The sequence below is a fragment of the Xenia sp. Carnegie-2017 genome, unplaced genomic scaffold (assembly GCF_021976095.1).
Source record: "Xenia sp. Carnegie-2017 unplaced genomic scaffold, XeniaSp_v1 HiC_scaffold_14, whole genome shotgun sequence".
Lineage (NCBI taxonomy): Eukaryota > Metazoa > Cnidaria > Anthozoa > Malacalcyonacea > Xeniidae > Xenia > Xenia sp. Carnegie-2017.
In genome coordinates this window covers 11281735-11294298 of record NW_025813447.1, presented here as the reverse complement: position 1 = coordinate 11294298, position 12564 = coordinate 11281735, and the positions used below count along the sequence as shown (strand labels likewise).

Sequence of the window (12564 nt, the reverse complement as noted above, 5' to 3'; positions counted from 1 at the left end):
AACACAAGTAGCTACTACGAACATTTACTAGACCTATAGGGACATCAAAAATTATCAGGTTCATCAAAATCGGATTTATTGAGAAAACAAAGAAGTTCTTATCTTTCCATTGTCCTAAAAGTCCACTACGATCTCCTTCTAACCCTTCAAAGACGACATCCCAGCTTTCATGATCTCATCAACCAAAAGTAGGTTAGTTGCAATCACAGTGCTTTAAAAAATAATTATAGAATACTTTAAATTTCCAGCAATACAACGAGGCTGTGTGATCAGAATTAACCGAATTGCATTCCGAGTCATTATCTTGGAGGGTAATAACTATGAAATCAAGACACGTATCTCCTATTTGTTGAAGTTTTAAAAAATAAATGAGGCTTCTTAAGTGGTTGCTTTAAAGTTTAATGAACAGAAAAACAAAACTGACCAAGAATGCAACAGCTGTCGTTTGACGTTATAATTATTCCATATACCAAGATCTGCTGGAATGAAGGCCTCGCCAGAACTCAAGTCCACGCCAACAGGTTTACCAATATCTGAGTATTCTTCCTGAGGTAATAAAGAAAATAGTAAAACAATGTTTTTTTGAAGTGAGCAATTGTTGTCTTTTTGTCCACGGTTTACAACAAACGAGATTATTTGTCTACATTGTAGTGTCTATGGTTGTGTATTGGCTATTTTTCTTTTACCCAATCTGATAAATGTTCTCCGAGCAAAGCCTATCGCAGGTGATCTCGGGGTCCAATGGACGGAAGCTTGCTATTGCATCTCCCAAGTAGGATAGCATGGAGGGGTCGAAATCTCCTACCGAAACCCTAACATGCGGCGTTCTAGTGCCTTACGCTTAAGAAGGTATCGGGAAGCATGGACCGAAAATGGGATTTTTTGCTTTTGAATTTTATGTTTTTGTTTACAAGAGTTCTCATAAAATGAACTATAACATAAAACATACTGAAACCTTTCAAACAACTTTTCCGTTTTTTAGCGACGTTCTAGTGTCATTAATTTGTGAAAGTGTTGCCCAAGGGTATCGGGAAGCATTGATCGAACACATGGTTTGGTTTTTTGCTTTCGAAATTTGTATTTTTGCATCTTCTCATAAAATGAACTGTAATATTGAAAGAAAGTGCTATGTTTTAAACAACCTCTGCCTTGTTTTGACCATTTAAGTTTACTTTACACATTTTGATTGCTTTATATCTTTCTCATTTACTGTTTCACGTATCATGTATTAAAAATTGAATGTAGTCAAGCATATATCTTTTTCTTGCCTATCAACTTTGCACTAAAAAACATTTGCTTCACAAAAAATATTTTTACAAGAGTTGAATGGAAATATTTTGCCCATATTCACAAATCGCTTTTACGTGAAAAAAGAATATTTTTGCTTCGTCCATAAAATTTTCGTAAAGCCAATGAAAAGGAGTAACTTGACTAAAGCCTAAACGTTTTAAAACAGTTTAAGAAGTCGATCGTTAAAAGCAAAAGCAGTTTAACTTTTTTCTATTTAATGAAACAATTTTGATAAAAAAAGTTCGCATTGAGTATGCAGTATCGATTACCAAATACTGACAATCGCAATGTTTATCGTACCTGCAGTTTAACAATAACTTCTTGCGGATCGTGACCAGAATTTTGAGCGAGTATTTTCGGAACTATGAGGAAGGCGTCGGCAAATGCCTATTAAAATATCAATTGAAAGATTTTTTAGTCAGAAATAAATGATATCTTTCAAAGTCTAACGAGATACTGCTTTATACTTCTTATAGATTGATACTTATAAGCCTGTAAGATGAAAAAAATTAAGCAGCAACTAAAAGCGGGCTTAAAAACAAAATGAGCTCTTTTGTAGAAATAACTGATCATTAAGTGAGCGCGATGTCTGACTAAGATAGGTTATGAATCAAAACAATCTTCTCATCCAACAATTTGTAGACCAACCTGTACACCAACTGTTATCAAGTACTTCTTGACCAACATTTACATGAAGTGTTATTTAGCTATTTGCAGTCCAACCTGTACACCAAATGTAATTCAACTATTTGTAGACTAACCTGTACACCAAGTGTTATCAAGTACTTCTTGACTAACATTTACATGAAGTGCTATTTAGCTATTTGCAGTCCAACCTGTACACCAAATGTAATTCAACTATTTGTAGACTAACCTGTACACCAAGTGTTATCAAGTACTTCTTGACCAACATTTACATGAAGTGCTATTTAGCTATTTGCAGTCCAACCTGTACACCAAATGTAATTCAACTATTTGTAGACCAACCTGAACACCAAGTGTTATCAAGTACTTCTTGACTAACATTTACATGAAGTGTTATTTAGCCATTTGCAGTCCAACCTGTACACCAAATGAAATTCAAATATTTGTAGACTAACCTGTACACCAAGTCTGGCGCGACCTTTAATTGTGTTCTTATATTCCATAAGAGTAGAGTAAACCGCAATTTCAAATGCACCGGCTCCAGGTACAACTGCACCATCATCGATGGCGTTCTTCACTGCACGTAAACCATCGTGAACAGCATCTTTGATCTGTGTCACGGTATGTCTATTTGGGCCTGGAAGCAAGAATATTGGACAGGGGAAGTCACATCGAACTAAGCTTATAATGAGGTGTGTCATGATAGTCGATCATGCAGCCTCATGAATCAAAACAGCGAACACGAAGACTGAAGATGCGAGGCAACGTATTGCGAACTTTTGCTGGGGTGTAATGTCCTGAGATCAACAATATATTATTAAAACGTTTTGCTTTCGTACGAAGAAAGATACTACAGATTAGCAATTACAAAACATGTTAAAATCAATAGTTTGTAACGTAATTTAACATGTTGTGACATTGATGCATCAGAGGATGACGATTCCTTCAAAACACAAGTATATAGACAAATGACAATAAGTTACATCGAATTACAACACTAATACGAACAATTTTATGCAATTTTATACAAAATGCAATTCTTTCTCGTGAAAAGTGAGACAATATGCTTGTTACGGTGTTCAAACACACCGTAACATTTTACAATTAATTTGCTGAATGTCAGACGTTTTTGCTCGTGAAGGATACAATTCCAAAAATACACAGAAAGTTACCTTTAGGCTTTAGTTAATACTTACTTTTAGAAAATGATGAACTGACCTGTATACCATTAGGACACAGATGCTACATTAATAAACGGCAAGCCCAACTTACGATTATAACCTAAAACGATTAACTGCTAGTATTGTTTTTCCTAATTATTTAAAATTAAAACATTCAAGAGTAAAATTTAAAATTATGTACTGTAGGCTACGGGTGAAATCGCCCAAAGGTATTTCAATTTGTTTGTCTAAACTTCTTATCAATTACCGAGGGAATTTCTGGTAATTTCGTTCGCCCAAAAAGCAAAAGAATGAACCAAATAAAACCGATTGTAAAAGATTTGAAAGACTTAACATATGTAACACATAAAATGTAGCGAAAGATACGTACAAGCTTCGTACATGATGTTAAAATACACCTTTTGTTTTACTTACATTTCCATCCTGATTGAAATGACTAATATCTCGTTGACGCGTTTGTAATTCATTTCCATTATACATGATCGAATGGCTAAAACAACTTTGTCCGTAGTTCACATGCAGAAATCAAGACGACGTGACAACCAAATGAACACTATTTTGAAGACAATCACCTTTTGAAGTCAACATACATCAAAACCGATCATTCACTGTTCAATGTTTTTTACTATCACAACTGACTGTAAATGACAAAGCTCTCACAACATGTGTTCGTCTGGTAATTTATGTAAACACTACGAATTCAACTTCCTTTTGACTTTGCTATACGGTAATTGCCCGAGTAAAGTTCCTACATCCCAAGTGTAATCGTGGATTGTGATTTTAGGCTTCGTTTCATTCAAATTGTCCCAAATGGCATACATATATATGGGCAATCAGTTACTGTAGAGTAAGGATTACAGAGATTAGGTGAGAATCTAAGACACATTAAATGCATACTTCAACCACATGCTAGTGAATAGTGCGATCTCAAGAAACATAAATAATGGAATCTTCTAGCAATGTTGTTTTACAAGAACAACATCAAAGGTCAAGTTCGTGAGATTTTGTTTCAAAAGATTTTGTTCTTCTAATTGTTCGTATAACCAAAAATTTACAGTGTCGTAAGTCCCTTTCCTTCTCTCAGGAAGAAAACTTTTCCAATGCCATAAGTTAACACAAATCAATTTTTTATTATATTTGATTCATTGACCCAGATCTTCCTGAAATGTCCCCAAAACCTGTTTACAGCATTATTTCCAGGCATTTGAGTTATTTTACACTTTACTCGCATCCTCTAGCCCAGAGTCAGAATAGAATCCAGTTATTACGTCGAAAGTAGATTTAAGTTCGTTCACAAATACCCTCATCTCTGTCAACACATCATTTTCGTCACGACCATTCCCCAATTTCTTAATGAAATCTTTTCGATAAGGAACAGCTTTCATAGCTAACTGTTAAAAAATTGTATTTGCTCGAATTTAAAATACTCATAACAAAAATTGTTTGAAATAGTTGAATACTGAATAAGGGATACATTTCGTAATTTTACAGTAGGTTCATATTTCCAGGAAGAACAGAATGGCTTCTTACCGAGAATATACTTTGAACCATCCATCCATGATATTTCTTCAAAGTTGACTCGTATGCCTTTTTCGCACACTTGGTAAGATCTTGTTCTCCAGTGAGAACCTCTTCAAGAAACACCAGAATAAATGAAAGTGCCCTGAAAACATGTATGCAACGATGAGAGAGTGAATCAAAGGACTAGGAAAGAGAACAAATTCAACAAATAAACATAAGAATGTGCAGATTTACATTGCAACATGCACAAAGATCCGTCTAGAATATGCAAAAGTAGATATTCTCATATTAATGTTGTCGTGTTAATACAAGCCTCGACAAGACTTTTTCAGAGCTCATGGGTGTCTGAAATAATTGATTTTATATGTCTTCCCTTTTCTGACGTTGAAGTCAAGGAAGAGGGAAATTATTCCTGCTTGCTAAGAGTTCAATATTGAATTAAAGAAAAGAATGACTTGATGTCTTTCATTTCATGCGTTTTTCAATACAGCTAGCTGAGCTGCATGGGATCACTCGTCTCATACAATCAGTTCCTAAATCACGTTTAGATAAGTTTATCTTTAACGCGCGTTTAAAAACTCATATCTAGCCATAAAAACTAACATTTGCTGATTTCATGTTGCAATTATCGAGAAACAACATCTCTTAGCGATGTTGGAAACAAATTAAGTTTGGGAGTAGGCGGTGATCCAAATACATGAGTACGTTTCAATTAATTATTAAGTTTAGGGTAGGGCAGTGATCCAAATACAAGAGTACGTTTCAATTATTTCTTTATTCGCATTTATTTTCACAGTTTTAATAAATTATTGGAGGGCGTTGCCTGCATACCCTTCTCCCAACAAGCTCTATTTCGAGTGACATTGATTTATATAAGCGTCATCATTTAAAACAAGATCGACACTACAAATCTTGCTCGTAATTCTGACAAGACGACAGTAAATTTGCTGGTTGTGACGACCAAACTTCTAAATGACATTTACGTAAAATGCAAATAAAACGACAACAATCAGCTCAGGTATTTTCTATGCATGAGATCATAATTCTGAAAACAATCAAGACGTTGCTATATTTCTCGAAAAACACTTTATATGTCATAGTCTAAATAAAACCTTTTCAACCAGAGAAGAGCATCCGTGGATGATTTTTTAGCCTTCTTAGTTCCGGCGTCCATTTCACTACGAACCATATCTTGAAGAATTTTGTACTTCACTGTATCTTCTTGATACTTTTTGGACAATTTCTGTTAAGTAAAAAAGAAAAACCAACAGTGCTAAATTATCCTCAAGACATACATTTTTACAGTCAAAAAGGCTGTCAAACTGATTATGCTTCGAAAAATGATTTATGAAACATCTAGCTCCTCTGTACTCTCTGAGCATTAGCTTTAAATAAGAAACATGTTTGAAATTAAATGAAGATATGATCTTCGCACTTTGCTGGACAAACATTCTTTCATAAAACATGTTTGAACGAGAAATCATTTCCAAATTGCGTAGTACTGAAAAATAGACAACAGTTTGCCTGCCCAATAATAATATTTGAAAACAAAAGTGTTTTAATAAAATGTGCTTGTAAATGACTTGAAGGTGACAAACACACAAAAACTCAACAACTTTTGCAGAAGTCCTGTCCTGTTCTCATCTCTGCATTTTTCTTTATTATTTATTCAAGCACCCTAAAATATTCTGACAAAGCCTTTGTGTTTGTGTTCCATTGAATATAAATAAAGCCATTAAATAACAATTTGAATTGTTCCAAACTATTTTAATCAAGAATGTTGGTGGACTTTTTATTGAGAATGTTTAGTGGACATTTTACAAACCTCTATGTTACCATTGATGTCACTTTTAACAGGAGCAAATGCTGTTGGTCCAAGAATATCTAAAAGTTATTTGTTGAATACAGAAATTGTAAGAACAAACTGATCACAAAATATGCTATTGTTGCTACACCACAAAAACCATGAAGTTAATGAGATATAAAATATGTCACTTACAATGATTTTAACATGTCTATTTTATACAGGATATTTCTAGTAGCTAATTATTGATAATCAAATTGGGTAGGAGGGAGTGAGGATAGCAGACTTCTCAAAAATAAGCATTGGCACTGGAAGGTTTTTGGGGCAAACACCCCCAAAATGTCATTTACATATTTTAACCATTGTTTTATATAACTGGCATTTTTAGTTACATACATAAAGACCTTAATATGAAAAATATTTGAGGGAATTCAACCCCCCCTTTGCAAGCACCTCTAAAAGTAAGGTGTGTGCACACCAACAGACTGAATATAAAAAGTTTATGTGTGCAGATGTAGGGATGACCACCTCCAAATACCCCACATCATAGCACCATAAGATACCCATTCAGACACCATTATGTACCAATAATGGACAATTGAAAAAGTATGATATTTTATGGCAAATATGGAACATTGACTGACAGTAAAGATGTTTTCTTTGCTTCCTAGCCTGACTGGAAAGTTTGCAAAATGGGCGGCCAAGATTTATAAATGTCAATGTTTGAACACCCATTTTCTTTACTGTGGCATCTTTCGGAGGTGGCATCAACACAATGTCGGTTGCCAATACAATAGAAGAAGGAAATTAAGGAAATTCGTTAAAGGGAATTAAGGGCTTAATATGAGCTGGACTTGAGATACTCACCAAAAAAAGGAACGATTTCGCGACAAGCCTGTAAGAATGGAAGCGTTTCAATTGCCTTATCTTCCGTAATTGGTTGAAAACGATGTTTCGCCAGCGAGAAGAAAGTCATATGGTTGTAGCTGACAATGATAAACAAACAGACGTCTTAAATTTTCAAAGACTTGCGCTGTACATAGCAACATTGCCATACAGTGGCATATTTCTAAACGACAGTTTCCACTGACCTAGGAATGGAAGGGTTGCTAAATTCATTTACCAGATACATCTCTATCATGTCGCCAAGATCCTTTCTTTCCATTTTCTCAAAGATTTCTTTGAGATGTTTCAGAGCATCTACCGGCGACATTCCTACATTGCATTGCCATTCTTTGAGAACCAAAACTGTGGGACTAGTGACTAAAGGATTATGAGATTGAAGGGAAGCCAAATGTTCTATTTCATTTCGATTGAAGCCTAAATGGTTAGCAAGGTCTTTCCAGTTTTTAAGACTTGGTGAATTTTGATCTAACTTTTGTTTCAATTTTGTCTCAAGATCGTACGAAATGAACAGTGAATCATAACATTGTGCATTTTCCGTCTGTTTTTTTGGTTGGTTACTCATTTGAAGTCTTTTTCTCTAGTGAAGAAATAATTATTGAGAAAACAAGTAAAGAAACATTTGAATGAACATACTCTGAAATCGCTTAAAATATATTTTCAAAGCAAATTAAAATAACAACAATATAATTATATAGGTATTAGTTAACTCTCTACATAATCTGTTTGTTGTTATTTTTTGCCAAAATATTACCTCAGCTTCAAATGTTACTGACAAATTTACAGCCACTGATGAATCATGCTTGCATTTTTCTTGTCTTATGATAAAATCACACGAGATTCTATCTGGTTGCTGCTCAAACAGTTGCTCAAATGGAAAGGTAGTGCATAGAGCATTTGTTTCGCATGCTCTGCAGGTGTCGTAACTCTGGCTCTATAAGAAACAAGCTTAGCTAAAATAGAACAAGAAGATCTTTTCGCGACCATGAAGATGCAAGCAAATTCTAAAATCAATGTACATGTAAAATCTTTTAACCAGGACAAGCAGACAATTTCAAATAATACAAAATAAAACAAATTCCGAAGAGGGACATCTCGTTTTCTTGATATTCAAGATACCACAAGAGTTTGAAACGAAATAATGTGTAATATTTCGTCTTTATTCCAAAGACATCATCAGACTTATGGTTTACAATGCAGGCTGCGAAACGTTTATATATTTACAAGCGGAAATGACAGTTATGTAATTAGAGAACTATAAGACTAAACAATATACTTACATTAAAATAGAGATAGTTTCTTACAAGCCTCAAGACCACTATTAAGTTGAGGCATATCGCGTTTTATCAAAAGTGCTTCTAAGATGAGAAGTTGATTAGGATTATTATTTTTACAGTGATATAAGATTTTGGTGTTACTAGGAATCAAATTACTTAGATTTAGATTTAGAACAATTCCATATCGATAGTAAACGTATTCGTATACTGAAAAAACTCAATAGTGACTACGCCATTCTGAAGCCTGACAAAGGCAATGGAGTTGTCTTGTTAAACCGCTCTGATTATGTCAACTCTCTTAATTCTCTGTTCGAAAATCCCTGTAAATTTAAGCGTATTTCAAGCGACCTTACTTCTAGTAGACTCTCCACTCTACAGTCCTATCTATGCACACTTCTAAAACGGGGTGAGATCAATGAAACCGAACATACTTTCTTGCAACCTACTCACGCGCACTTTGCCTGAGCACATGGACTACCTAAAACGCACAAACAATTTGACACATTACCTAAGTTACGACCAATAATTGACACCACAAACACACCACACTACAACGTAGGCAAATTCATTGCAAACCTTTTGAATCCACTCACCCTTAATAAATTTTCATTACAAGACTCTTTCGATGCTACTGATGCTATTAAATCTATACCTAAAGATCTATTTTCCCAAGGTTATAAGTTCGTCTCTTTTGATGTTGAATCCCTTTTTCACCAACGTGCCTTTGCGTAAAACCATCAACATTGTACTGGATCGCATTTACAAACAAAATATTATTAATACCACACTCCGAAAATCAACACTGAAAAAACTTATTATTGATTCATGCAACAAAACTATATTTTCTTGCAACGGTATTTTTTATGAACTTGACGGGTTTCCATGGGGTCTTCTCTCGGTCCCGTCTTAGCTAATATAATTCTCACTGAGTTTGAAAACATTGTCACTGATTTGATCAACTCAGGTGTCCTTAAGTTTTACCGACGTTATGTTGATGATACCCTTGTTCTTATGCGACATTCTGACATTCCTCGTGTTCTTGCCAAATTTAATAGTTTTGATAAAAATCTTAAATTTACTTTTGATGATTTTTCTGACTCACATGTCCACTTTCTAGACCTCAAAATAACCAATAATGACATTGATATATTCCGTAAAACAACTCATACTGGCCAATATACACATTTTTCAAGTTTCGAGCCTTTCAACCGCCAAACTACTTGGATCAATTCCCTATTTTTTCGAGCATTTAAGATTTGTTCTAACCAAACATTATTCAAAAAACAAATTCAACACTCCAGTCTTTTATGTCATGGAATGGTTTCCCTCTTACAGTCCGGAAATTCTTGATTCATAAACTCAAAACCAAAATCATAGCTAAAAATAACCCCTCTAAACAAAATACTGAGAATGACCTTCGTAAAATTTTCATGAGAATACCAGATCTAGGCAAACAGGGTGAACGTTTGGTTTTCAATCTTCTTCGTAAAATTTGCCGTAGCTTAAAAATTCCCATCAAACCTATAGTTATATATGAAACAAAAAAGACAACAATTTTCTGTCCCAAAAAGGACAAAATTCCGGAACTCTCTAAAGCCAATGTTATATATGAATTTAAATGTCCAGGCTGTAGTCATACATACATTGGCAAAACTGAACGAAACCTACACACAAGACTAACCCAACATGCTACTAATTACAATAATTCTAGTGCCATCTCACAACATTTACTCATTTGTCCAGACGCCAATTACATTTCACACCTTTTCTCACTTCCTGACGCTGATTCCGACCCCGATCTCACACGCGTGCCACTTAATCCTTGTAATTTGATTCCTAGTAACACCAAAATATTATATCACTGTAAAAATAATAATTCTAATCAACTTCTCATCTTAGAAGCACTTTTGATAAAACGCGATATGCCACAACTTAATAGTGGTCTTAAGGCTTGTAAGAAACTATCTCCATTTTAATGTAAGTATATTGTTTAGTCTTATAGTTCTCTAATTACATAACTGTCATTTCCGCTTGTAAATATATAAACGTTTCGCAGCCTGCATTGTAAACCATAAGTCTGATGATGTCTTTGGAATAAAGACGAAATATTACACATTATTTTGTTTCAAACTCTTGTAATATCTGGAATATCAAGAAAACGAGATGTCCCTCTTCGGAATTTGTTTTATTTTGTAAAATCTTTTCAGAACTGAAAACCTTACTTGTGTAATACCACGTGATGATTTCCATCCTTCAGTTAAGTCACGAACATCAATTGTGAGATTACCACCTTTCTTATAAAAAATCATCAGCTTAGTACCGTCACATAGAGCCCCTTTCAACTTTTCTTCGTCGATTTCAATTTTCTAATGCAAAATAGAAAACGTTGTACGTGTAAAAACACAACAGCATTTAGATACTCCCTCTGTCTCCTAGGGTGAAGAACAACAGCATTTAGTTATTTTTAATATTTACCTTCTGCGCTACCAATGAACCTGAAAGACTTGGGACGAGGTACAACCTCACAGTAAAATCTTCTTTGGGTTGATGGAGAAAGGTGCGATATGCAACTACGTTGAACTTTTTAGCCTTTACTTTACCGGAAATTGTGTACCACGAAAAATGGTTCACATAAAGTTTGAAATAACTGCTTCCCATGGAACAGAATATGTCATCATTCTTTGTCTCTTTCTTGTTATTGAAAACATCTTTCCAATCTGGAGGATCACATGGGGATGTATGGCTACACAGGACTATGTAGAAATGAAGAAAAATTAGGAAATATCAGAAAAGGAATTTTGTGCAACATTTCCACGTGGTAAATTACAGCTTAAAGGGTAAATAATATTCCAATGTCCGTGATTGTCCATTATCAAAAAAGAGAACTGATTTTCAAAATAATTACATTAAACGCTCTGGTTGTGACTAAAAATATTCACACTGTAGCTACTTCCAAAACATAGCCTACCGAACAAATTTTTAAGGAAATGTTATTTAAACCTCTAAAATCCTCCTTCATGTTATCGTCATCAAACTTAACAACACTGTGAGGTAATACAAGCATGACGGGAAGGTTGAAAATAAATCCACGAGGACCGCAAGCAACAACATGAGAAAGCAAACTTTCTCCATCCTTTAAATTTTTTGGTTTGTATTTTTCGTTATCCAATAAATCAATGTAAACAGTCTTAGAATCACCAACATTAATGGCACCTCGAGGTATGATCAGCTTTACTCCTGTGTCGTTCAAAATTATCGTACCACCATTGTGGTCAATTACACAGCTCTTGAAATACCTGAAAAAAACATATTTTGAAATGTGCACTTGGCAAGTTGAGAACGCGATTGTCATTTCGCTAATCATACTTTACATTAGTACGTATTGAGAAAAACTGTCGAAGATAATCTGTAGTATTACCTTTTATTATTTGTAACATTAAATTTTCTAATTGTGCTTTTTTCCTTGCCTCTAAGGTGTCCCAAGAGAGTTTAGCTCTTACAAAGTCTTAGGCAGATTTATGGCAATCACCTGTAATTATTCGGCCAGCTTTATTTCCTACCGAATAAATTATTTAATTCACGAAATGACCAACATTTCATTTTATTTTTCACACCCAAAATTTCATGTAGTACACCTTGTTCATATCACGATAGCCCTGTTCAATTCATCGTAATTATAACGTAGACAACACACTAGTGAAATATTCTTTCGTTTCCAACAAATCAGACTAACTATAAACCCGACTAATTGCGCGTTACCTTCGTTTTAAATGAATCGAGCTTCAATGAAATGTTTTTAGTTGTGATTTACACAAGAAAGAAAATCATTCTCAACTCGTCACAAAACAACTACGAAAAATTGTTCTAATACTTACATTACTGAAGCTTTTCTCATCCAAGCACATAAAAGTTTAGCACGAGATATGAAACGTATGATAGTTTA

The 12564-nt window shown here is 34.4% G+C and overlaps 2 protein-coding genes across 3 annotated transcripts; both read right to left on the bottom strand.

Annotated features, from left to right (window-relative positions):
* Positions 1-51: 51 nt before the first annotated feature.
* On the bottom strand, positions 52-3719 carry LOC124435737 (T-complex protein 1 subunit zeta-2-like). The gene is made up of 5 exons (XM_046985710.1): positions 3689-3719; positions 2391-2572; positions 1591-1677; positions 425-546; positions 52-211 (listed from the first exon to the last, which is right to left on the bottom strand). Exons 1-5 carry the CDS (start codon positions 3702-3704, stop codon positions 139-141), a joined length of 480 nt encoding a protein of 159 aa, XP_046841666.1. The 5' UTR covers positions 3705-3719; the 3' UTR covers positions 52-138.
* A 507-nt stretch (positions 3720-4226) lies between these two features.
* On the bottom strand, positions 4227-12531 carry LOC124435733 (UNC5C-like protein). 2 transcript variants are annotated; one of them, XM_046985707.1, is made up of 11 exons: positions 12497-12531; positions 11622-11917; positions 11097-11374; positions 10844-10987; positions 8099-8278; positions 7533-7924; positions 7309-7427; positions 6463-6521; positions 5750-5880; positions 4647-4779; positions 4227-4507 (listed from the first exon to the last, which is right to left on the bottom strand). In XM_046985707.1, the coding sequence occupies exons 1-11, from the start codon at positions 12514-12516 to the stop codon at positions 4331-4333; spliced, it is 1929 nt and encodes a 642-aa protein (XP_046841663.1). In that variant the 5' UTR covers positions 12517-12531; the 3' UTR covers positions 4227-4330. The 2 variants fall into 2 exon arrangements, with proteins under 2 accessions (XP_046841663.1, XP_046841662.1); XM_046985706.1 differs by lacking the exon at positions 12497-12531 and having other exon boundaries at positions 11622-12477.
* Between the last annotated feature and the right edge of the window lie 33 nt (positions 12532-12564).